This window comes from Equus asinus, chromosome 10 (assembly GCF_041296235.1).
Source record: "Equus asinus isolate D_3611 breed Donkey chromosome 10, EquAss-T2T_v2, whole genome shotgun sequence".
NCBI classification, from domain to species: domain Eukaryota; kingdom Metazoa; phylum Chordata; class Mammalia; order Perissodactyla; family Equidae; genus Equus; species Equus asinus.
This window is the reverse complement of record NC_091799.1, coordinates 79,399,860-79,427,672: the sequence shown is the minus strand read 5'-3', so window position 1 is coordinate 79,427,672 and position 27,813 is coordinate 79,399,860. Positions and strand designations below refer to the sequence as shown.

The window sequence follows — 27,813 nt, the reverse complement described above, 5'->3', positions numbered from 1 at the left end:
CTGATATCCTCAGAGAAGCTATCTACAGATAGTCGTCCTATCTACTTGATTATTAAAATCTTCCTCTTTGGGGCTGGCCTCATGGCCTAGTTGTTAAGTTCAGCATACTCCACTTTGGCGGCCCAGGCTTGGACCTCTACCACTCATCAGTGGCCATGTTGCGGTGGCAACCCACATACAAAATAGAGGCAGGTTGGCACAGATGTTAGCTAAGGGTGAATCTTCCTCAACAGCAACAACAACAAAAATTTCCTCTGCTGGGGTTACCCTTTGGTGAACATTCACATAGGACATAAATGTCTTCACATTTTTTGCACATTCAGAAATGTCTGTCCACATGCCTCTTCCCCAGATTTCCTTGTCACCAACTTACCAGTCATGTTCCTTCCAAATCCCTGACCATCCACACAAACCATTAGCCACAGTCCATGAGTCAACATATAATTACACATCTGATTATTTCTTCTTCCAAGCAAAGTGAACAACTAAGTGCACTGCTTGAAGTTCTGCTCAGTGAGAGAATTTCCCTTCACCACTGTCCTTCAGGGATGTTCCAGAAAGGTGTTATAGTGCTGCAGCTGTCCACTTTCAGATGGTGCCTGTATATTGTGCAGAACCATCTGTAAAGCAGACCCAAGTCTTCTCTTCCTTTTTCAGCTGATCAGAGGGAATTTCCCATGAGGCCATAGGTACAGACCGGGAGAAAGAAGACAGTGTAGCGGAAGTGGGAACTATAGGCATTTGAGCCACTTCTTCATGTAACATACTTGTGCTCTTAGGCCTGCTCTGGCCCAATCACATATACGCTACTTTCATTTGATAATGGAGTGCTGTTGTGCACACTCAACTTTATGGCTTGCTGTGTCAGATAACACCCAGTTCATGATGGGCAACTCAGATTGCATGGTGATTTGGTGGCCCATGGCTGGGCATTCAGTATCTACTAAGGCCTAGGAGCAGCCCAAGAGCTGTTTCTCAAAAGGAGAATAGTTATCCACAGAGGATGGCAGGGCTTTGCTCCAGAATCCTAAGGGCCTGTACTGCAATTCATCTATAGGGACCTTCCAAAGGCTCCAAACAGCATCCCTACCTGCCACTGACACTTGAAGCACCATTGAAGCTGCTGGATCATATGACCCAAGTGGCAGAGCAGCTTACACAGCAGCCTGAACCTGTTGCAGAGCCTTCCTTTCTTCTGGGCCCCACTCAACACTGGCAGCTTCTTGGGTCACTCTTTAAATGGGCCAGAGTAATACACCCAAATGAGGAATTTGTTGCCTCCAAAATCCAAGGAAGCCTACCAGGCACTGTGCCTCTTTTTTGGTCGTAGAAGGGACCAGATGCAACAACTTGTCTTTCACTTTAGAAGGGATATCTCATGCCCACACCACTAAGTCCCTAGGAATTTTGCTGAAGTAGAAGACCCCTGAATTTTTGTTGGATTTATTTCCCAACCTCTGACACACACATCTTACCAATAAGTCTAGAGTACTTGCTTCATTTTGCTAAATGCAATCAGCATAATGTCATCAATGTAATGTGATAATCTTGTTAAAGGGAAAGGTAATCAAGATCCTACAAACTAAATTATAAAATAGGGCTGGAGAGTTTATATACCCCTGAGGTAGGACAGTGCAATGTATTGCTGGCCTTACCAACTGAAAGCAAACTGCTTCTGGTGGGCTTTTGACAGGGCTGGAGAAAAAGGCATCTGCCAGATCAATAGCTGCATATTAGGGACCAGGGGATGTGTTAATTTGCTCAAGCAATAATACCTCATCTGGTACATCAGCTTCATTTGGGGTCACCACCTGGTTAAGCCTATGCTAATCCACTGTCATTCTCCCAGATCCTTCTGTCTTCTGCACAGGCCAACAGGCAAGATTGAATGAGGATGTGGTGAGAATCACCACTCCTGCATCCTTCAAGTCTTTGGTGGTAGCACTAATCTCAGTAATCCCTCCAGTAATACAGTGTTGCTTTTGATTTACTGTTTTCCTAGGTAGAAGCAGTCCTAGTGGCTTCCACTTGGCCTTTCCGGCTGTTATAGCCCTCACTCTAAGATGAAAGAACTATTGTGGGTATTCTGTCAGCTGCTGAATATATCTATTTCAATTATGCATTGTGGAACTGGGGAAATAACCACAAGATGGGTTTGGGGACCCACCAGACTCCCTGTGAAACAGACCTGAACTAAACCTCCATTGATGAGCTAACCTCTGTAAGCCCCTACTCTGATTGGTGGGCCAAAGTGATGATTTGGGTCTCCTGGAATTATCAGTTCAGAGTCAGTGTCTATTAATCCCTAATAGGTCTGATAATTTCCTTTTCCCCAGTGGACAGTTGGGAAGAAGATTAACAGTATAAATTTTCAGTAGTATGTGGGAGTCTTTGCTCAAGAAGACAGCCATCTGCAAGCTAGGAAGAGGATCTTCACTAGAAACCAACCATGCTGGCATGTTCATTTCGGTCTTCTCAGCCTCCAGAACTATGAAAAATAAATTTCTGTTGTTTAAGCCACCTAGTCTGTGGTATTTGTTATAGCAGCCCAAGATGACTAAGAAAGAAATTGGCACCAAGAAGTGGTGTGCTGCTGAAACAAATACCTGAAAATGTGAAAGTGGCTTTGCAATTGGGTAATCAGTAGAGACTGGAAGAGTTTTGAGGTGCACACTGGAAAAAGCTGACATTACTGTGAAGAGATATTTAAAGGCAATTCTGGTGAGGGCTCAGAAAGAAAAGTGGAGAACTGAGGAGAGAAAGCTTCAGTCTTCTTAGAGAACACATATAATCATGTACAGAATGTTTGTAGAAATATGGATGGTAAAGGCCATTCTGATGAGATCTCAGACAGAAATGAGAAACATACTACTGGACAACAGAGAAAAGGTAGTTCTTGTTATAAAGTGTCAAAGAATTCGGCTGAATTATGTTCTTATTCTAGTATTTTGTAAAAGGTAGAAGTTCAAGTGATGAAATTGAATATTTAGCTAAGGAGATTTCTAAGCAAAGTGTTGAAGGAGCATCTTGGTTTCTCCTGCCTGAGTTTACAATCAAATACTGTCTCTCTCTCCATCAACAAGTGAATGGGTAAAAAAAAATGGTATATCCATACAATTTAATAGTATTCCACACCATGAAAGAACAAACTGCTGATGCGTAACAGCAACACAAGTGAGCAGTAAAAGCATGTGGAGTGAAGGAAGCCTTACACAGGAGAGTACATATGATTCCATTTATATGAAGGTCTAGGAGAGGTAGAACTAATCTGTGTTAGAAAAAAATCGAAAGAGTGTTTGCAGGGGGCCAGGGATTGACTGGGAGGGAACATGAGGGAACTTTCAGGGGTGATGGTACTAGTCTATAATGGTGGTTCTAAAAGTTATCAAGATTACCTGTGACTTGTTAGAAATGCAGGTTCTAAAGCTTTACCCCAGACTTAATTAATCAGTAACTCTGAAAGTAGGGCCCATCATGTTATATTTTAACAGTCTCTCCAGATGATTTTGGTAGAAGCTAGAGCTTGAGAACTGCTGTTCTATGTCTTGGTAGGAGTTTGAGTTATAATGGTGAATGCACTCAACAAAACTGAGCAAATGTAGAATGCAGATTTGTACATTTTATTTCATGTAAGTTTTATCTCAAAAGGAAAAAAGATGAAGTATACTGAGGTCTACAGTTTACTTTGAAATGCATGAAAAATAAGATGGATAGAGATGTGTGCATGTATAAATATACATATGCATACATATATACATACACATGTACACGCGTATCGTGAGTGCAAGGCTGATTTAACATCAGCATCTGTGTGTGTATGATTTATCATCAAAGAGGAAATAAGTAATCATTTCAGAGTACACAGGAAAAAATTTTGATAAAATTTAATACCCTTGAATGATAACTTCTAATAAACTAGAAATAAAACAAAATCTGGCAGAGAATAAAGTCTAAAACCTAAAATGAAAACACGCAAAATGGGAAAATGTTAAAAGAGATTTCATCAAAATCAAGAACAAAAAATTTCATCAAACATGTCAAAGTGATTATAAAATGTATATGGAAAAGCAAAGAACTAAAAATAATTGTCATTTCTGAAAATTTGGGGCACTAACTTGTCTTACCAAATATCAGGACTTATTTTTAAAGATACAGTGACTAAGATAGTATGGTACTAAATAGACCAGTGGAACAGTATAGAGAGCCCAGAAATAAAGCTCATTATTATATAGGATATACTTACTATAGGATATACTTACTATAAAATAGAAGTGATACTGCGGTTAATGAAGGAAGGATGGACTTTTCAGGAAATGGGGCTATGATAATTGGGCTGTCCATAAGGAATTTTTTTTAAAAAAATTGATTCCTACTTCAACTCAACAATCAACTCCATATAGATTAAAAGAAATCTTTAAAACTTTCTGTAGAGAAGGATTTCTTGAACAAGTCACAAAAACCATTAACCTTAAAAGATTGATAAATTTCACTACCTTAAAAGGAAGAACATTTATGAATCAAAAGACATCTTAAAGAAAGTGAAATCACAAGTCACAAATTGGGAAAAGATATTTGATGCACATATAACTGACAAAGGATCATTATTAAGAATATATAAAGAACTCTTCTCCTAAAACCAATATAAGGTTAGAGTCCCAGTAGGAAGATAGGTAAAAGTTATGAATAGGCTTTTCATAGAGGAAGTAACACATATGACTTATAAGGTATTCAATCTGATTAGTATTATGGGAAATACAAATCAAGACTGCATTTTACACCCATTTGATTAGCAAAAATTGAAAAGTCAGATGATAACAGATGATGGAGAAGAGATGGATTAAATAATATCTCTTAAACACTGCTGCTAATTGAGAAAATATAACCAATTTGAAAAAAAATTAGTATTTAATAAAGCTGAACATTCATGTATCCTATGCCCCAGCAGTTTCACTCTGAGGTATATACCCAAGAGAATCTTGCATGTGTGCTCCAGGATATAATTAAAAGAATGCTCATTATACTCCTAGAATTGTAATTAACCTATCATTAGAAAAATGGGTAGATGAATTGCAGTAGAGAGACACAAAGGCCTTTTGTTGTATAGCAGTGAAAATGAATAAAATACAGCTACATGCAACAACTTGAATTACAACTAGTAACATAATGTTGAGTGAAAGAGGCAATTCCCAAACACTTACATCCGGTATGATACCTTTTAGAAAGTTGAAAATCAAGCAAAACTATAAACAGTATACAACCTACACAATTTTTTAAAGCAAAGAAATGATAAAATTCCTGGTAGTGGTTACCTTGAAAGTGAAACAGGAAGATAGGATAAGGGAAGGAGCACATTGGGAAATATAAGATATTGGAAATACTTGTGTTCTTGAATTGGGTTCATGGTGCATCATTATTACTTATGAGTAAATAAAAGAGGGCACATACCTATACTGATGGTGTCATGAACCAAAATTTATGATTAATGCTGTTGTATATACTTAATGTCTTAGAGAGGAAAAAGAAAAAACAGGAATGAGGGGATTGTTTCCTGCTCTTGCCTCAAAAAGAACAGGCTAGCATGTGATTTTAATAGCTGCTTAAGGAATTGAGTTACAGAGCAGGACAAGGAGAATTTGCTGATCAGAGTTGAAACTAGGTAAATTGAAGTTTTCTGCTTTGCTTTATTTCTTTAAATTGGAGAGTGGGAGCAATGTATGTGTTATGTTGTTCTGATTGCTGTTAGTTGTTTTAATATCATCCATGCCTCTTAACGTGAAGGTTTAACCTTGTGTTGTCCAATACTAGCCACATGTTTTTTTATTTAAATTAATGTGAATTTTTATTTTTATTTAATTTTAATTCCTCAGTCATACTAGCCACATTTCAAGTGTTTAGTAGCTGCATATGACTCGTGGCAACCATTATTGAACAGCACGGATATAAAATATTTCCATCATTGCAGAAAGTTATATTGGACAGCACTGGAACTCTTCACAGAAATCAATACACATTTCAACTTTAAATCCCTGTAATTGTGTTAGCTCATTTTTATTAACAAAACAGATACGCCTGTTTTGTTATATGGTGAATGACTTTACCATTGACCTATGATTATGAAAGATTGGATTGGTTTTATTTTTTGGCTACATTTAGACTGATCTCTTTTCCTCATCTCATCATTCATAATATTTTTTTAACATTGTTTATTAATAATTTGGCAAACAACACAGAAGAAGTCTAGTCTTACGTTTTATAATTACAAAATTTAAGGGGCAATTCAGATGTAGTTACAGTTATATAAAAGATGTAATTAACCTCTAATATTCTTTTTTGAGACATCAAAGGACTTGAAATAACGAGGAATGGAATTCTAATTCTTTAAAATAATTCACCTAGCATTGAGTGGTACTCTTAAGATCACCTTTCTCATTTCTCTCATATCCTATATAAGGTCCTACACACAGCAGTTTAAATACTTAATACTAAAATTGTTTGAAATATTTATAAATTACTGGTTTATAAGATATTTTAAAACATTTGCTATATATTTTTATTAATTTGCATTTTCAGTATTAAATTGTTAATGACAAATTGAGAAGCTTATTATGGACATATTTAATGCATTTATATTATTATTGCCTAATGAATAATTATACTGGGATTTTTTTTTTATATATACACATATATAGTTGTTGAAGTCCGAAGAGGATTCCTCATATAAACCTGTGAAGAAAGCTTGTACTCAACTTGTTGATAACCTAGTTGAGCACATTCTTAAATATGAGGAATCTCTAGCTGGTAAGACATTTTATATATTGGTCATTAAGTTGATTTTATAAGATATTTTAAAATACTTTGAGCACGTTTCTCATTTTTGCCTCTGGCTCTGCTTAGCCTAATAATTAACTACTTCACTTTTAAATGAAATCTGTTTTTTGTTTGATGATGTATCTTAGATTGTATTGTTAAGGTTGACTAAGATTATCTAGAGCAGCGTAATAAAAGCATAGACCTCATCTCTTCCACATATCTTTCAATAGCAAATAATTGTAGATATCATATTGAACAAGCATGAAAGTAAGGCAGGGGCTAATATGTATTTAGCTAGTTGTGCTCGTCCAAAAACTGTTTGATCTTAAATCACATAAAATTTTCTCTCAAAACGAAATTGCTTTAACTGTTATAAAATCTTTTTAAAAGATTTTAGTACATTTGTAATATCATTTATAATTGTATAAAATGTGCTTAATCTTGAGCTAGAAAGCTGTTAATATTTTTTAAATTGACAAATTCCTTAAATAGTTAATATTTTATATTATCTATCACATTATTTATCAGCCACAAATATGAAGTTATTAATCAAAATATAAATAATTATATAAAACCATAAAAGTAGTCATTGATATCTATTGCTTAAAGCACACAAGACTAGCATTACTTCCCATCTCCTAATGTACATTCATGTGGAACAATAGTCAGCCTTGGTCATTCTCCAGAACTGGGGACCAGTTGCCCCTTACAGAGGTACCATTTATGGCACCTAAGGAAATTGTTGATATCCTTTATATTTTTTATACAGTTTATTTTCTTTAATTTTTTTTCATTTTCCATGTCTACCTCTTTTTCTTTTTATCTCCTTGTTCTGTTTCCCCTATTTTTCCCTATCCTAGATTTTAAGGGTGATACTGTTGTCACTTAATGTTAAAAAGTTGCTCATCTCCTCTCAGAACTAATTAATTTACCTCCTGAGAACCAATGTGTGTCCTAAGTAGCATCATTTTCCTCTCACAGGAACAGCATTTTGTTTACCTTTCTAGTGTAGCACTGATCCAACTTCTTAATTTATTACTTCATCTTTTAACATTCTTCTACCACAGCAGCATTTCTTTTTTCCGAGTACCCTTAAACACAGTATCACCTCAGCTAAATTGTTTTTGTCTCCCTTGGCTAATATTCTTCCCCATATTCACATCTATCCATTTTTAGCTATAATCAACATCATGTTTATTCCGAAAAGCCCATCTCTAAACTTCCCAACTTCCTTTCTACTCTTTAACTTCAGTCCTACTCCTATCAGTGTAAAACTTGCCTTCCATAGCCTAGCCTCTTTGTCCTTTATTGTAATTTACATAATAAAGAAAAAAAGGAATGCAAAAAGTCTAGTATCATAAGAAATGCTAATCTGTTATGTTGAGGCATGTACTGAATCTATTCAGGGGATAATATTGAATAATTTAAATAATTTTCTGTATAATTTCCACTGCCTTCTCATATTTTAGTGTCTTATTTCTCTGTTTGTTTTTCCAGACTCTGACAATAAAGGTGTGAATTCTGGAAGATTGGTAGCTTGCATAACCACTTTGTTCTTATTCAGCAAAATAAGACCCCAGCTCATGGTTAAACATGCCATGACTATGCAACCATACCTTACCACTAAATGTAGTGTAAGTATAGAGCTGGCCTGTTTTTTTGTTTTACATAAACCTTGCAGTAAGTATTTTAAATTTAGAATTCACATTGTGTCGTCCACATTTTCACTGAGAGAGTACTGTCATTTTCACTGACAGATCAACTGTGTCATATACTCAAATATCTTTTCTAATATTTGTGGCAAGTTACCTACAAACATCATTTTTCTGATGTATTATAAATAAAGTTCAGGCTCCATTTCTCTGTAAGCTTCTCAAGCCACATCTTCAGTAAATGTTTAATAAATGTTATAACTATGTTAAGACCTCAAAAGTGAACAAGGCAGAGTTTCTGTCATTTTGAAAGTTACTGTCTCTTGGATTCTGAATTTGCTTTTCATTTGTCATTTTTTGTATATTTTATTATAAATTTATTTTTATAGCAATATATTGAATATGGAAAATCTAGTATTATGTCAGAGATGTTAAGCTGTTAATATTTTGATTTTAAGTTAATAGTATGCATACTCTGTTTTCCTAAAATCAAATGTGAAAATTAAATTAAAAATTTCTTAAGTAAAATAATCCAGCAAGTTACCTGACAGTACGGTGAGTTAGTGGCCTATTACAAAAATAGAAAAATTATAAGACAGCCTGGTGAGTTAAGTGGCTTATTACAAACACTAAATTTTAAAATACTCTAAAAACTTAAAAATTCCTAAGTTCCCAGTGTTCCTGAGGAGATAATTTTAAGTGTTTTCTCTACTAAACAACTTCTACTACTATCGTCAGTTTTTTTGGTGATCTAATTAACCTAAGTTCTAAGTGAAAACCTCAGGACATCCTGAGAAATTTTAAGAACCAAGGAAAGTAGCAGAAGATAAATACGTAAAAACAACGCATAATACTTCTGAGACCCAATTTTATCTTCAGGGCTTGTATTTGATCCAGAAATAAATTGATTAACATGTAATCTATGGCTAATAATAATAGCTAATATTTATTAAGCACAGTGCCAGGCACTTCGAAGAATTTTACATGCATTATCTTATTTACTTCGTGAACTAGGTACTGTTATCTCAATTTTACAGATAAGGAAACTAAAACTTATAGAATATAAATAACTTGCCAATGTCACACAGCTAACCAGTCCCACAGCTAGAGTTCAATCCCATGTCTGTTTGCCTCTACACTATAATGTAACTTGTATAAATAGTCCTCATTTGAACCAATATTTTTTGAAAGCAAGGTTACTTTGAAAACATTTTGTACAATTAGATACACACACACCAGATGTAAAGTTTTATATAAATAAGGCTATCTCATATATAATAGACACCTTTAAAAAATGTTTCGTTTTTTATGTCCTACCCCCATCTTTATTCCTCCTTGTCTCAGGAGAAGTAACCTGGAATAGCCTTACATACTTTATCTCTGCTTCTATAATTGTGGACACACACATATATAAATGATTGACCAGGTTTTTAAAAAAATCACGTCATGTTATATACATATCTGTTAGGCATTTTTACTAATTTCAGATCACCTGATATATATCTGATTCATTCTTTTGAATGACTGCATATTATCCATTTTATGGATGTCCTATGATTTATTTAACAGTTTCCCATTTTGGCAGGTATTTACATTGTTTCCTGTTAATGATAGCCACTACAAACAGTTCCTTAATAAACATTCCCATTCATATACTTTTAAATACTGGTGGTTTTTTTTTATTTGGGAAAGATTCTGAGGAATGGACTTGCTAGGTTGAAAGACTGTTTTTTGGGTTCTGGTTTGGTTTTTAATAGATGTTGCCAGATTGCTGGTGGACATGTTTTATGGCCTCTTTGGAAACCAGTACATGACCATCTGTGTCATTTTTGTACTCTGCTAGTCTAACAAGTGTAAAGGAGTAGTTCATTGTTGCTTCACTGTCCTTTCCTTGATTTCCAAGAGAATTGATAGAAACCAATTCCAAGAGTTTTTTATGATATAAACCAATTAGACTTGATATTCTGTAACTTAACTGTTCGTATCATTTGCCCATTTTACTTGTGGACTTTTTTTTTCTCTTTTTGAAAACTCTTTAATCTCGGTGTTTTAGATATTGAACCATCTTATGTTACATTCATTTCACATATTTCTTTTTAGTGTTCTGTTCTTTTCCTTCATAATTTCTATCTTTCTTTAAAATTTTCTTCTAGAGTTTGAGGATATTTCTTTTACTTCATTTTCCAGGCCAGTAATATTAAGAGTGGTTTTAAAAAATGTTATTACATTTTTTAAAAAAAAATTTTATAAGTGATTCTCAAATGAATTTATCTTACTTGACAGAAACTGTTCTATCCCTAGACACCCACTTTAACTCATCCCCTGTTGCTTAAAGGAAGTGAGAGTAGAAGATGGCAAGGGAACAACAGGATTTCTGTGTTACTTAGAAAGAAGTATTCATTTTGCCTATTTTTAAAAATTTAATCCTATGGGTATTCTGAAAGGAAGGATGAACACAGGATGGGAAAGTTTTTAACCAGTGAGGTAATGAGCTCAAAGAGTCCAAAATGAGTTGTCAATAACCTGTTGCTAAGAATAGGGAATGATAGCTTGGCTAGATAAGAACATAATGCTGAAAGCCTCACTGTATGCACACACACAAAAATGAGAAACTTGGTTGCCTTTGGGCAGGAAAACTAGGTAACTGAAAGACAAGGGAGTGGGAAAGAGACTTTTGTAAATCCTTTCATTTCTTTTGATTTGTTTTTTTTAATGCTCTGTTTTTTTAAAAAAAAAAACTGCTTAGTTTCTTAAGTTTAAAAACTTTTTTTAACTTAAAAAAATTTAATATAATATTTGAAATTTTAAAGTAAAGAATCCTTGTACCTAGTTCTGGGATTCTACATTTTCATCTATCATAAAAAGGATTAACACAGGGCTTCTCAAACTTAGCACTTTTGACATTTAGAACCAGGTCATTCTCTGTTGTCAACAAGTCTTCTGAGCATTGTAGGATGTTTGGCAGCACCCCTGGCCTCTATCCACTGGATGCCAGTATTACCCCCCTGCACCCCTGATGTGACAACCAAAAATGTCTATAGATATTGCCAAATATTCCTTGAGGGACAAATTCACCCCCAATTGAGAACTACTAGGTTAACGTACCCCAGTTTGAAAAATGCTAAATCTTAAAAACTGTATCAGTCTTGGTAAAATACTTGGTAAAAAACAAAATACCTTTGTTCAGAATTGACTTGTGTTGTATTTTAAGGAAAAAAAGAATAACTATAGCATTGTGGTTAAGTGACCCAAAGGTCACATAGTAAGTTAATGGCAGAGCTAGAATCCAGGCTCCTGGCACTATCTGGTGCTCTTTCTTCCATACCTTAAAATTAAGTTCTTTTCTAATAGTTTTTTGTTTGTTTTTTTTTTTTAAATGAAACTTTACATAGATAATACCTCAATCCCTAAATACGTAAAGCTATATATAGTTTCTTTTCAGATTTTGATATTCATAAAACACCAATTTTATTCTTACAGACACAGAATGATTTCATGGTTATCTGTAATGTTGCAAAAATCCTAGAACTGGTTGTACCACTGATGGAGCATCCAAGTGAAACTTTCCTTGCCACCATTGAAGAAGATCTAATGAAGCTTATCATCAAATATGGCATGACTGTAAGCATTCAGTTTACCATCTCTGTATTGATTAGTCTATAATTTGCAAGTGATATTTGTCTTTAACTTTTGTCTAAACAGTAACATTTTCTATATCTTTTAGGTAGTACAACATTGTGTGAGCTGTCTTGGGGCAGTTGTAAATAAAGTGACACAGAATTTTAAGTTTGTTTGGGCCTGTTTCAATAGATACTATGGTAAGTTCAGTGCCTGGGCTTTAAAATTATTCTGCTAGATCCTGCAGTGTGTCTGGCTCCTTTTTAACACTTCTGATAAAGGGTAGCATTGAGGGAATTGTAAGAGGTATGATTGTCCTCTGTGGTCCACTCTCAGAAACAGTATTTTCTACTATTCAAAAGATAATCTTTTTATTCCCATAGTAACCCAGTATGATTACTTCAGAAATTTATCTCTTCATAAGTAAGTGTTGGTGAGTTTTCTGCCACTATGTAAAATTTAAATATCATTTTTTCTTATGTTAATTCTTTCAGGCTCTAAGGAGTGCCCTCATAATTCTAGATATATTTAATACTTAGAACCATTAGTAAAATTTAATTGTAATTCATTAGCAGTAATTATTTAAACATAACAATTCAAAGATAAAGGGCAGGGCTGGTCCGGTGGCACAGCAGTGAAGTTCACACGTTCCATATCTTGGTGGCCTGGGGTTCGCCGGTTCAGATCCCGGGTGAGGACATGGCACCACTTGGCAAAAGCCATGCTATGGGAGGCATCCCACATATAAAGCAGAGGAAGATGGGCATGGATGTTAGCTCAGGGCCAGTCTTCCTCAGTGCAAAGAGGATTGGCAGTAGTAGCTCAGGGCTAATCTTCCTCAAAAAAAGATAAAGGGCTTATTATAAATAAATATTTCTTATCTTTGTTAGGTGCCATTTCGAAATTAAAAAGTCAGCACCAGGAGGACCCGAATAACACTTCACTTCTAACAAACAAACCAGCACTTCTTAGATCTCTTTTCACTGTTGGAGCACTATGTCGGCATTTTGATTTCGATCTGGAAGATTTTAAAGGCAACAGTAAGGTAAAGATCCTGATATTAATTACTTAGTATCCTGTAAAAAATAGAACTCTGTGACTTTGTGAACTGAAAATGACTGTAATGACCCAAGATGAAGGCGGCATTAGAGTAGTCTGGTTTAATGAGAATTCTGAAACAGTGCTACATAAAACGTAGTCCTCCAACTGATCCATGAACTGTGGTCTGTAACAATATAAGAAGTTTACGCAAGTTATATCAGCTTTCTTAACAGTAGGCACACTGTTTAGGTCAGCAGCTTTTTTTTTTTTTTTTTTTTTAACTTTTTTGATGAAGGAGCAGTACCTTGGTTTATATTCTGGCACAAGCTTCTTTGTCATATACTTTTATTTTGAATGCCACGGTTCTAAAATTTATGAATTTATAAATTTATTGGTGGTTTATTCTTTAGTAAAGTTCACATTTAGAAGTTCTTACTGTTGGCTTTTAGGCATTCTTTTCCTTTATAGTGGAAAACTGATCTAAGTTACTCTTCTTTATACACTTTAATGTGGTTTTCTTCCCCTTTAGGTTAACATAAAGGATAAAGTACTTGAACTATTGATGTATTTTACAAAACATTCAGATGAAGAAGTACAAACAAAAGCTATCATTGGTCTAGGTAAGTTAAGTCTAAATTTCTTTATGGTTTTTTGTTGTTTGAGAAGTTGAGCAAGTTTTAAAATATTGTCAGTCTAAACTGTTGATTTATTTAAGTATGTTTCTATTCACAGAGGATCTGTTGTATAGAATATAGGACTGGGGGTTAAAACGCCTGGGTTCCATTCTTGCTCAGCCAGTGATGTCCTAGGTAACCTTGAGCAAGTCACGTAGCTTCTTTCAGTTTCCTCATTAGTAAAATAGAGATGACAATACTGTCTCCTCCCCATACTTCATGGTGTTTTATAAGAACAGTCATTAAAACACTTTGATAAAGAAAGATGATGTAGAAGAATTTTGTGCTTTTCCATATTTTTTAACTTGTTCTTTTTCTTTGCAATGCTTTGTCATTATATGTATCTACTGCTTCTAGTTAAAACAATGGGCAGTCTACACAGACTTATTTACGTGGAAGCACATAGGAACTAACCCAAAAGGAACAATTTGGATATGCATCTGTCCCATATTATTTTTCCAGGAGCATTGATGTAATACATATGTCTTTGCAGAGGGTTGGGTCTTTGTGGCTTATCTGGAAAAATTTTGGAATATGGGAGAAATATGAGAAGGATAATACTAAAGTACCTGAATTGAATACACTTTAAAAAAATACAAGAAGAGCACTCTGTCTAGGTTCTTGTTTTGTTATTGTTGTTGTTTGTTTTTATTTTGTGCAAATACACATAGAGCTACTCAATAAGCTAGTCAATTAATAACTTATTTGGAAACTTTATTTCGGTAGCATTAACAAGGTTTATAATTTAATGTGCATGGATAATTATTTATATTAGTCTTTTGAATAAAAATGAGTAATAAAATATTCTATGTTACTCAAACCTCATTAAATGATTACTAATTTCTTGAAATTTAAATTTTATCATCTTATTCTTCCTTCATCCCTTTCAGAAAATTACATATAGCAAATATAGTAAAAATTCAGATATCACTTACTAGGGAGTTACATTGTTGCAGTATTTCCTTCAAGCCAAATGTATACCTTTGAATATTTAGTCTGGACATAAGTTGTATAAAGTGGCAAACCTAATACTGTTGTATCTAATTCAGAAAACAAGTATTGTAAATTTTAACTTAAAGAAGCAGCACTATCCAGAAAATAGTGCCTCTACACCAGTTAATAAAAGACATCTTGCCTGGGCCATAGTTATCCTGTGTGACCTTGGGCTAGTTATGTGATCACTCTATGCTTTGAGTTTAGTTTGTTATTTGGCATCAATAATACTTGCTGTCATCAAAGATCTTCGTTTTATCTCACATCAACATTTTATATAAATAACATAGATATTATTTTGCTAGTTATTAACTTGTGGTTATAGAAACAACATTGTGGCTTCATTATAATGCCATATGAGAAATAAATGGAAGATACTCTTATCTTTAGTTTATTTTAGAATTATTTGGTTTCATCAAATGGATAGTTTTCAATATATATTTTTATTAATAATGCCAATGTAGTACTTTCTGCTAGGGATCTAAAAAATGTTTACAGACATTACCTCTTAAATCCTGAAAATATCCCTTTGAGGTAGGTGGGTGGTAAATATTATTGTCCCCGTTTTACAGATGGAGAATTGAGGCACAGAGAGATTATGTGACTCACCCAAGGTCACACTACAAGTCAGTGGTGGAGCCAGGAATAGAACCCAAGACTCCTGACTCCTAATCCACTCCCCTAGCCACTAGGCCCTGCTCCCTCCTCAAGGTTTCCTCTTGTGTGAAATTCTCCTTTGAAATGCAATTTCTTGTTTTTAATTCATGGGGAAAGAAGTGCCTGCTCTAATACTTCTCTAGGTAAGGCCACCAGCATATTATTCCAGTCATTTTAAGTTTTAATTTTTGAAATAAGGAGCTCTTTATATAATTTATCAACATTTTCATTGTGTTATATTTAATTTTAATGTGAGTATATCAAGATATTTTTTTTCTCTCTTCTTTAGGATTTGCCTTTATTCAGCATCCAAGTCTAATGTTTGAGCAAGAGGTGAAAAACCTATATAATAATATTTTATCTGATAAGAACTCCTCAGTAAATTTAAAAATACAAGTGTTAAAAAACCTCCAGACCTACCTACAAGAAGAGGATACACGTATGCAGCAGGCAGATAGAGACTGTAAGTGAAAATATATTTTTAAATTTCATGGTGCGGCTACAATTAGGATACTCTCTGACTCGTTTTTAATCCAGATATCTAAATATCCTTGTCTATTAGATGAAGGAATTCAGTTAAAGAGGAGTCTTTAAGTCCATAGCTAGGCTTTAAGGTATTCATAAACTTCCTAAAATAGTTTGTAAAATTTAATGTATGTGCAAACATTAACATTTTAAGAAAGGAAAGGAGCATAGTTCTTACCAGGTTCTCAAAGGAGCCTCTGACAAACACACACAACAGAAAAAAAGACTAAGAACCATTGAGCCAGAGCACTGGCTCTAACATTTTTGTCCTTTGCACTATGGCCTAATTTGGTGTATTTAGTAAAGTTAATATACATGTTGTTAATATGTTTGCCTCTTTTTGTAGGGAAGAAAGTTGCAAAACAGGAAGATTTAAAAGAAATGGGTGATGTTTCCTCAGGGATGAGTAGTTCCATCATGCAGCTTTACCTCAAACAGGTGCTTGAGGCTTTTTTTCACACCCAATCAAGTGTACGCCACTTTGCCCTAAATGTCATCGCATTGACTCTAAACCAAGGTCTTATTCATCCAGTTCAGGTAAGTATGTTTCGTAGCATCAGCACTTACTAAAAGAGCCAGATTTGTTGTTTGATAACACTGTGATTAGAGAATAAGTAGCTTTTTATTCCTCTTAGTTGTTAATTTTATTTTTGTTCTAAATTCTTAAGCATCCAAGTTTTAGTCCATCTCTTAGGTTGTCATTACTGCAAAATACACATATATTCATAAAGTTTCCTCTATTAAACAAACTTCCAAATTATATTGGTAGACCATGTGCTTGGAATCATTTTTCTAAGTAGGGATCATAGACTTGTTTTAATCTTCATTGACTGTTATCCCTAAGAACCGACAGCTTGCATGTCAAGAGAGTTAACTAGGGTTAAGAGTATAATCTGACTGGTAAACAGGGTAGATTTTAGTCCAAAGAAAAGTAAATTATATCGTCTGATCTCAATTCCTTCCTTTGTAAATTGGAGATAATGTCAACTACCCAGCATCTCAAAGGACTAAATGACGTAATAAAGCCATAATAGTATTACTCCGGATTGGCAGCTAATGCCAGTGTAGTAGTATACACCATCTGATGTGTTCAGGAGAGTGCCATAGGCCACAGAAGTGAACTTAGTAGATAGCCAAAGCCTGTACCCTTCAAGATTTTTATTTTGGCTTTTTCTAAAGTATGCTGTGTGTAAGTATATTGTGTTCTTTTCTGTGTCCTGAAGCACAGCACACTAGTGAATATTTAGGCTCTTCTTCATGACTCAGGGTTATCCTCATCAAGATCACTTAATAAAATGTACAGTAGTTTATTGAGACTCTCAAATTATTGACATACTTAGGGCTCTTTCCTGGTACTCTAAAATGGCCTCAGGTGGTTGTGCTTTTTTAAACATTTTTTTTAACTTTACACTTGAAAAAAACTGCAAGAGTATGCAGTGAACTCCTTCATACTCTTCACCTGTATTCACCATTTGTTAATATTTTGCCACATTTGCTTTCTCTCTCTTCATACATATATTTTTTTCTGAATCATTTGGTAGTAAGTTTCAGATACCATAGTTCTTCACCTCAAAACACTTCAGCATATATTTTCTATGAATGAGAACTTTTTTTTATAAAACCATAAGGCAGTCATCAAATTTAGAAAGTTTAACATTGATACAGTATTATTGAATATACAGTCCATTTTCAAATTTTGCCATTTAAGCCGATAGCATTCTGTATGGACTCCCTCCTCCCTACCCCGCCACTGAGAATTTAATCCATGATCACCCATTTCACTTAGTGCCATGTCTACTTTTTTAAAGTTGTTTTTTATATTTGTTGTTTTCCTGGCCTCCATCACTGCTATCTGATTCAGATTCACTTAACACAGTGATGATGTTTCTTGACTTTAGAAGTACAATGAATATGACTATTACCAAAATGCTAGCTATCCAGCTGATCATTGAAGGCATATCTAAAATCAGCTTTGTGGGAAAGAAGTCTATTTTCCTAGTTTTGAGTATGGAAGACAAATTATTTTTTGCCCTATATTATCTTTACTAGCAGATTAAGTCAAGTTTGAAAAATTATTGGATTATACATTTGCAGTATGTATCATAATCTTAAGTGGATATTCTTAGTGTGGGAGCTCTTTATGTTTAAAGAACCTTAAATTCACACTGAAATTGTTTAAATTGCACCACATCAGTATTTTTACTGATGTTCCAGTCCTTTTTTGCTTTAAACTAAATCTAAGGGAAGAGTAATTATTTTTAAAATAATACTAAACATGGCATTTATAGGAAGGCCTATAAAGCTAAATTCATATATCCCAGATATACAGCAAGTGTTAACATATGTCTAGATACATATAGGGCTTTTACTACTGTGATGTCTTATAAATCCTTTATTTTTATTTCCAGTGTGTACCATATTTAATTGCTATGGGCACAGATCCAGAACCAGCTATGCGGAACAAGGCTGATCAGCAGCTTGTGGAAATAGACAAAAAATATGCTGGATTCATTCATGTATGTATTTTTAAATTGTATAACCTAAATTTAAACATCTTTCTTTGGTAACCCATTTCTTTGGTAAATATCCTGCCCATGTTCATATTAGAATAAAATATTTTGTTTAGTACTTCTAAACATGCAACTAAGTTTGTCCTCCAAAGTGTTTGTTCTTATTTAAAATTAACTCTTAAGATTGAGCTAGAGGTGACAGTCCAGCAAGCACACTGGATTAAAAATCAGATTGCATAGGTTTTAGTCCCTTCTGTGTGATCTTGGCAGTAGTAATGGCTCTTCTGAGTCTCTATTTTTTTCCTTCTGTAAAAGAGGGTGTTGTCATAAATGATCTCTGATGTTCCTTCCAGCAATTGCATTTTATGATTTTATTTTAAATAAGAAAATCAAATAATGAAGTTAGCCTTGGATTATAATGCTCAAAGTATATTTTTTATTTGATTCTTTTAATGAGGCTTTTATTGATTGCAGATGAAAGCAGTGGCTGGTATGAAGATGTCTTACCAGGTACAACAGGCAATCAACACATGCCTAAAAGATCCTGTAAGGGGTTTCAGACAAGATGAGTCGTCTAGTGCTTTGTGTTCACATCTTTACTCCATGATCCGTGGAAACCGCCAACACAGACGAGCCTTTCTAATTTCTTTACTCAACCTCTTTGATGACACAGCAGTAAGCATAAAAACCTTACTATTTTAAGAAAAATGTTCTGTAAATCTTATGCCTAAAGTAGTCACTATTTTTTAAATATTACCATTTTAGTAAACAATAACGACGATATTAAATGTGTTTCTTTAAGTCTTCCATGTTAATTACAAGGCATACGGTCAAAATCGAAGGGAAAATTTTGTATGAGAATAAATATAATGAGGGACAAAGTATGCAGTTGTCCTTTGATATCCATGGGGAATTGGTTCCAGGACTCCCCTATGGATACCAACATCCGAGGATGCTCAAGTCCCTTACGTTAAATGGCGTAGCGTTTGCATATAACCTACGCACATCCTCCTGTATATTTTAAATCATCTCTAGATTACTTATAATACCTAATATAGTGTAATGCTATGTAGATAGTTATTATCTGTATTGTTTAGGGAAAAATGACCCAAGAAGTCTATACATGTTCAGTGCAGACTCAACCATCATAGGCCTTTCAATTCATAGTTGGTTGAATCCGTGGATGTGGAGCCTGCTGATACAGAGCGCCAACTGTAATTGTGTCTACAAACAGAGTATCTTACAAACTTTGATAACGGTTCCTTTAAGCATATCTTTAAATAAGCTATATCACTAAACTATCACTTTGACAGATAGATTACTTAAGTAAGTAAATAAGGTAAAATTTCACTCATTTCTGTCTGACTTAAATATTCTTAGAATAATTGTTTTAAGTTTTTGGCTGGTGAGATCCGTATTTGTTCAACTTGATTTCCTTAATGAAGAATCCACTTTTGTGTAATTATAATTTTGACCCTTTGGGCTGTTGTATAATTGGGTCGGCCAGGACCATAAGCCAAGAAGACAGAACATCCTATTCTTTACACTTCCCTCTTGATTTATTCATTCATTTTTATACAAATATTTATTCAGCACCACCTGCTATGTGGTAGCCATTGTGCCAGGAGATGAAGATAAAATAGCAAATAGGTCAGATGTGGTATCTGCCCACATAGAGCTTACCGATCAGTCTATGTGCATAAAACTTCAAGAAGAACAAAAGAAACATATTTTTCTTATTTTAATAGCTTCATAACTTGACTTTGTTGCTCTTCCAATACCAGATTTTTTCAACATAGCAAAATTAAAATTACCAGAATGTAGAAACCTTACTAGATCTCTTTTTTTTTAAGTACTGCAGGAAATTTTTGGATATATGATCTAGCAAATAAATACTATAAACGTCTAGTTCCGCAATACTTGGAATATACTTTAATCATCTCCACCACCATCATCATCATCATATTATCATCAATATTAAGTGAAGCTTTCATTGTGTGTAGGATATTGTGCTAGGAGTACAAAATGGCCTGATATAGTGCTCTTGCCCTCATTGGATCTTACCTCCTGTTGGGGGTGATAGGACACAAAATAAAGGAAATTTAGTTAAGGTTAGCATATCCTTAGTGCTAAGTGGTTTGTATCAGTGATACTGCTCTGGTCCTCATCTCTCTCCTGAGCCTCATTCCTACGTGGTTTTACTGTCTGTTCTGTGTCATTAGCTTGATGTTCTGTCAACTCAGCATGTGAAATGCTAAACTGGAAATCCAGTTCTCATAATGCAGTAATTTCTTCTGACTAACTCCAACAAAGGATGTCAGAGAAGGAACAAATTACTGAAGGCCTAGGGAGATAAGATGAGATGGATCTACTATTTAAGGCAGGTGTGAAAACATGAATAAAGGTACAAAGATAAGAATGTGTGAGAAATAATGAATAGATTGTTGTTTGACTAGGGCAGAAAGGTCATAGTGAGGTATGGTTTATGGAAGATCTTATAAACAGTAGGAAACCATTGAAAGTGTTTGAATAAAGTGATGAGGACAGGTGCCACAGAGCATTTTAAGAGCACACGTTTTTTTAGCATTGTGTTCACAGTGGAGGTAATAAGGGATTGATCTATTTTGACAATAGGAAAGAAAAGAATGGACAGTAGGAAAGGAAAGAAGAAATGTTGTGAGGAAGGAATAAATTAAGTGAGACTGTGAGAAGAATAGCCAAAGGATAACTGGAGTATTTTGTCCTGAGCACCTGAGAGAATAACAGGATTGTTGCCAAAAATAGTTTGAAAAGGAGTTGGCTTAAGAACATAGAAGAGGAATAGTCAAAGAGCTAGGAAGAAGATTTCAGGAAGGAAAGGGTAGATAATAGCATCCGATGCTACTGAGAAGTCAAGGAGAATAAGAAGTAAAAAAATAGAGTGGAATATTTGGTGGACAGAAACAGTCAAGCAGTGATGGACGAAAAAATGATTTTAACTAATTAAAGAGTAGTGGGGAAGATATGGGCAAAACAGCTCTAGACTATTCTTTTAAGAAGTTCGATTTTTGAAAAAAATAAGAGCAATTTAGGAGTTCTTTATAACCAAAGTAGAAGACTTTCAGAGTTTTAGAAAGGTTTATTCAGAGTAGTCCTGAATTTCCAGTTTTAAGAGAAAAAATATGTATAAATTACAGTGTTACAACTAATAGATGAAGTAAGATTCTGTGTCAACATTTCCCCAACTTTAACATGTATGTGTTGATACATATTTAAAAATAGAAAATAGAGTGAGAGTCCCCTGAATACTATGAGCAAGTTTATTCCATCTGTTTTGGTTGTTGCTTACTGCTGCTGCTCCTGAGTTTTAAGTTTGGACAGCAGGATAAGGAAGATGGTAGGAGGGGGTCTTTTTTGATTGCTTTGTTTTTTTTTTTAAGCTGTGTAAAATGTTTTAAAAGAATTTAAATATTAACGTGTCTTTCTGTTTATGTTCTGTATGATCATGAAATGCTCAAAGTCTCCGTTTGTAACTTCTTTTAAATTTTACTTCTTTTTTTCCCTTAAATTTTGCCTACCTCAGAGTTTTTATAGTGTGAAACTGGTAGCACTGTCAGAACGATTCTGATATTCTAAATTACCTATACCTAGGAAACTGACAAATGCCTTATAAGTACATGAATTTTTTTTTAACTCTCATATTAGTACTATAATTACCACGTATTTTTGAGGGCAGAATAGTAACTGTGTGTAACTGATCTCCAGTGTATTAAACTCTTAGAAGCACAATGACAAATAATTATGAATGCATATGTATACTTTCTGATGTGGTATGGATTTATCATAAAGATTCCATATACTCTGTAAGAAAACTTCAGGGAATTCCACTTGGGTGCACTAAGAAATTTCACCTCTTCCCTTCTTGAGGTACCACAGTATAAGTCATTATGAAATCTCTTTAAATGGGTATAAGATTATTTTATAAAATCCATTTCTGTTCACCCTCCTCCCTTTTTCTTACCTCCATGCCTCCCTTCCTCCTCTGCCTCCTTCCCTCCCTGCTTCCCTCTCCCTCTGTCTCTCTCTTTCTGAAACAATTAACTGAGGTGAAAGTGCCCTGTAATATTTTTTCTGAAAAGACTTTTTGGATGGATTTCTAGATTATCCACTAAACGTGTACCTTTTTTTAAAATTTACAGAAAACAGAAGTGAATATGCTCTTGTATATAGCAGACAATCTAGCCTGTTTTCCATACCAGACACAGGAAGAGCCGTTGTTTATAATGCATCATATAGACATTACACTCTCAGTTTCTGGTAGTAACCTACTGCAGTCATTCAAGGAGGTAAGTTACACACATTACTATTCTTAACATATCTGTCAAAGTGCAGGCATGCTATTTTCACTGTTTTGTTTCTCATTGTTCTTTTTATTCTTTTCACAGGTATATAAAATCTTTCTAAATGAATTTATTGAAATCTGGGCAGTGCTTGAATTGGGGAGAGAAAATGGGTTGCCATTTCATTTTTATTAAGAAAGACCTAAGACCATTCCATTCCAGATCATTTAGATGGATTTTATTTATATATACATGTATATGTGTGTGCGTGTGTATATATGGATATGGATTGTTCTTTGATAAGCCATCCCACTTCTTTATTTCTCTCACTTTAAGCACTGACCTTAAGTGTTTGGTATCCATTCATATATTCATTGAAATCTCATTTTAAAGCATCTTGCTGTTCTGTAAATCTGGTAATGCTGTAGATCACAATAGTAAACTTGAGGAGAAGTGGATATGGATATAGATATAGATAGCCTACTTAGAAAGAAACACAGAACATTTATAGTAACTATTGATTTCCTTGTCCCTGAACACTGGCATCATATTATGTGCAAGTTGGCATATTGTGTGCCCAAAATGTTTACTAAATTTTTTGTTATAAATCTTATATCTTTTATTTTGTGGTTTTTAGGAGGAGATATAATTGGTTTAATTGTAAAAGCACTCGATGTAGCAGTGGGCACATAATAGGCACTCAGTAAATTCTTTATGAATTAATTGGCATATTTTCATGTGCCTGATGATACAAGTAGATCTTATTTTGCAAAATCGTAGTGCTCAAAACTCAGCCTGGTCAAACTAGTAAATCAGGGAGATTATTTTAATACCTAAAGATTAGAATTACAGAGGTATCCAAATCCTTGCTACTTGAAGAGTGGACCAAGACCAGCAGCACTGGCCTCCCCTGAGAGCTTGTTAGAACTGCAGAACCTCAGGCCCCCCCTAGACCTGCTGAAACATAGTCTGCTTTTTAACAGAATCCCTAGGTGTTTAATATGCACACTAAAATTTGAAAAGTTAATAATTTCCCAGGAACTTTAGCCATCATTTTATCTTATTTTACTTTACTTACTATTGTGGACATACTTGTGAATGTTTCTCCTGTCTTATTTCTTAAGTTACCTTTTGAATAATTGCTTTGTGATCTGACCTACCCCCCTCTTAAACCCAACTGACTTTCTTTTTAAGAGCTAACAGTTTATAAAGTACAAAGAAACAGAATTTAAGTATTAAGAAAAGTTGCATATTATCTTGCTGAAAAGTTCTTGAGAGTTTGATATAAACTGGACGTGTTCAAGCCTATTGTAGTCTCGGTTAAATTATAATTACTGCTTTTCCTTTATAATGGGTTATCTATGTACCAAATTGATACTTTTATAACTAATTTATCTCCTGTCATGATCCTCTAAGAAAATTGTTTCCCTTTGAATGGTTTTTGAGGGGGGATGATAAGGGGAGGAGGAGTGGATTATAAATGATTTTATTTGGTTTTGGAACTTAATTTTTCCCACAAGGGTTACATCTCCAGTTGTTTATGGAAAGTCAGAGGGTTTTAATGCATAAAATGTTAATTTAAGGATGCTTTTTGAAGCTGTTGAATGGATCATATGTATATTTGTTAGTGGTATTTTGTTTTTATCGTTTTTCAAACAGAATAATTTCTTCTTTTTGCAGTCAATGGTAAAAGACAAAAGGAAAGAGAGAAAATCATCACCCAGTAAGGAAAATGAGTCAAGCGAGAGTGAAGAAGAAGTTTCCAGGCCTCGGAAGTCACGGAAACGTGTGGATTCAGATTCAGATTCAGATTCAGAAGATGATATAAATTCGGTGATGAAATGTTTGCCAGAAAATTCAGCTCCTTTAATTGAGTTTGCAAATGTCTCCCAGGGTATTTTATTACTTCTGATGTTAAAACAACATTTGAAGAATCTCTGTGGATTTTCTGATAGGTAAGCTTACATAAGCAGTGAGAGCAAAAAAGCGTTACTTTGTTCAAATAATAAAGAAATATGAAACCCAGTTTTGACTGTATTCTTACTTTAATATTTAAAATGCTCCTTTTGAAAAAGGACTTTCTTCCTTTTTAGTGCTAGATAATATTTTGTTGTATGATATACCATAATTTGTCCATCATATTATTGAAGAGAGAAAAAATGTATTCCCTTACCTGGGGATAAAGCATTATAAATTAAAGGACTTATTTTGTTGATTTTCTTAAAAAGATCTCAGTAAAGAATTAGGCTAATCTTAAATTGCAAATTTAACTTATTAAAGAGCTGTGAATGAAGAATAGGTGCAAACTAACTACACTGAACTGTAACAGAATCCACATAGTCTTTAATGTGCTCTATAAAGTAAGAAGTAGAAAAGTACTAATTATTTTGAGTGCCCCATAATTTTATCCACCATTAGTCACTATAGGTATCTTTCTTCTGCCTGTACCCATCGAATTTTGATCGTTTTCCGCATTCATTGAAACCTTACATTAGGAATCACGAAGTTAAATGTATGTAGGGAACAGATAAATGAAATGAGTAAAGTGGACCTGGTAGAAGGTCAGTGGCAAACAGGAAAGAGCATGTTTCATCTAAAGGGGTCAGATGTTCATCAGTTTGTTGCCACAGAAGAGGGTAGCCACACTGTGGCCAGAACTTCTACTTTTTTGCTTTCACTTTTTCAAGAAGTTAGATAATTCAGATTTTTATGACAAATATGTTGATGTTAAATGTTGGCAGCCAATTCAAAATAATTTAAAACCTCATAAGGTTTTGGGACAGTGTTACATAGTTGGAAAATTTTTTAAGCAGAATTGGTAATAATATGAAACAGGTTTGTAAATAGTCATTCTGGCCGCTGTGTAGAGAATGAATAATTGGGAGCAAAAAAGTAGAAGGAGGTAAACCTGTTAGGTGGTGTTGAGTAACTGTATTAAAACTGTCCTGCAATCACAATCATGGTATTAAAAAATAGACATGAGAAACTGCTTCCATTTAAATGATGCCTCTATTCAAGACAAATACTGATGGAAACAAGAAAATATTGTTCTTTTAATCTTTGCCTTCATGCTTTTACTTCCCATCTTGTGTACAAGTTCATTGAAATCTTTATGACAAAAAGTTTAACTATTAGTAAATAAAATTTAACTAGAATCAGTGTAAACGTAAATGCCTGAAAAAATTTTTAAGTTAATGGTTTTGTTTTCCCAAAACAGTAAAATTCAGAAATATTCTCCATCTGAATCTGCAAAAGTATATGATAAAGCGATAAACCGAAAAACAGGAGTTCATTTTCATCCCAAACAAACACTGGACTTCCTGCGGAGTGATATGGCTAATTCCAAAATCACTGAAGATGTGAAGAGGAGTATAGTAAAACAGTATCTAGATGTGAGTAGTAAAACCAAAATATATTTCCTTCTAATTAATGACTTTTTTGAAAAATAAATTCTTTTTGGGGGAGATAGCTGCCTCCTTTACAAGTAAGCTTCATGAAATATCAAGATCATTTTTCTCTGTGTGGTTTTGAGTTACTTTAAGCTTGCCTTTCCCATTTTACCCATTGCATTGTAATTACTTTTTCCTAGGAAATACCAGCCCACCACCAATTTCATTTTAGCAAAAATGGGAGTTTTCAGGCAAGTTTTAGGAAAAACCTATGCCTGTGTATGTATTTTTTTAACTCAATAGATTACATATTTATATTTCATAAAAGGGAAAACTGTGAAAAATCATCCTCCTACCCTCTTCAGCCATTCTGTTCCTCTCCTTTCTGGCAACCAATATTACTATTTCTTCATGTATTCTTACAGAAGTAATACAAGTATATATATTTGTATATCTCTTACATATATACTCATCAAGTGTGTGGGGGTATGTGTATATAAAATGCCCTTTTAAAATGGCTCTAAGAATAGGCAAATTCATAAAGACAGAAAATAGAATAAAGGTTACCAGGGGCTGGAGGAAGGGAGGAATGGTAAGTTATTGTTTAGTGGGTACAGAATGAATTTCTCTTTGGGATGATGAAAAAGTTTTAGAAATGACAGTGGTGATGGTTGCACAACGTTGTAAATATACTTAATGCCAATCAATTGAACACTTTAAAATGATTAAAATAGTAAATTTTATGTTTTGTGTATTTTACCAGAAAATTTTCTTAATGTTGAAGAAAATGTTTTGAGAGACTCCTAATATATTGTCTGTATCTGCTTTCAGACTACAATGGCAGAGTTGAGTAGTTATAACAGAGACTATATGGCCTGCAAAGCCAAAAATATTTACTTTCTGGCTCTGTACAGAAAATGTTTGCCCATCCCTGACTTGGACAATAGCTAAAGTCTTTTTTCACCCACACTAAACTACTGCCACAGAAAACATTTAGGAAAAAAAATTAGAGTGAAAAGAAAGCATTTAGAGATTTGACAGTCTTGTTTGAAATATTTACTGAAAACTCTAATATCTAATTTTTGTAGTTCAAACTTCTCATGGAACATCTGGACCCTGATGAAGAGGAGGAAGAAGGGGAGGTGTCAGCTAGCACAAATGCTCGGAACAAAGCAATTACCTCGCTGCTTGGAGGAGGCAGCCCTAAAAATAATGCAGCAGCAGAGACAGAAGATGATGAAAGTGATGGGGAGGATAGAGGAGGAGGCACTTCAGGGGTGAGGCGGAGGAGGAGTCAACGTATTTCGCAGCGTATTACGTAAAATGATTTTTATGTGCTTATATATGTCAGTCTATTAAATGTACACCAAGTAATGTAATACTTATGAGAGAAAACATTTTGTAGATAGAGATTCTCTACTTAACCATTTATACATCCTTTTGTAGAAAGTTTAACATAAAAGACAATAAAAAAGAAAAAAACAGAAATGAGATTTATCCAGCATAAAGGATTATTAATTTTCTTTGGATTGTATTAATGTGTGTTATCCTTTTTATTGTTGCTAAGTTTTATGTAGCTTTATGGTTCATATGTATATATAATTTTATATATCAATAAGAGTAAA

General features: G+C 34.1%; 1 protein-coding gene across 3 annotated transcripts in view; it reads left to right on the top strand.

Moving 5' to 3' along the window:
- NIPBL (NIPBL cohesin loading factor) overlaps window positions 1-27,813 on the top strand; it is a 194,986-nt gene that overhangs the window by 165,985 nt on the left and 1,188 nt on the right. For 2 of the 3 annotated variants that reach the window (XM_070519754.1, XM_014831165.3), the window contains 14 exons: window positions 6,690-6,798; window positions 8,308-8,444; window positions 11,943-12,083; window positions 12,187-12,280; window positions 12,971-13,125; window positions 13,651-13,741; window positions 15,735-15,908; window positions 16,317-16,507; window positions 18,379-18,486; window positions 18,955-19,155; window positions 22,659-22,805; window positions 24,480-24,754; window positions 26,017-26,191; window positions 27,277-27,465. In XM_070519754.1, coding sequence (XP_070375855.1) covers window positions 6,690-6,798; window positions 8,308-8,444; window positions 11,943-12,083; window positions 12,187-12,280; window positions 12,971-13,125; window positions 13,651-13,741; window positions 15,735-15,908; window positions 16,317-16,507; window positions 18,379-18,486; window positions 18,955-19,155; window positions 22,659-22,805; window positions 24,480-24,754; window positions 26,017-26,191; window positions 27,277-27,465 — 2,187 coding nt within the window. Of the gene's footprint in view, window positions 1-6,689; window positions 6,799-8,307; window positions 8,445-11,942; window positions 12,084-12,186; window positions 12,281-12,970; window positions 13,126-13,650; window positions 13,742-15,734; window positions 15,909-16,316; window positions 16,508-18,378; window positions 18,487-18,954; window positions 19,156-22,658; window positions 22,806-24,479; window positions 24,755-26,016; window positions 26,192-27,276; window positions 27,507-27,813 lie in introns of all 3 variants that reach the window. The other variant, XM_014831167.3, reaches the window with a different exon arrangement.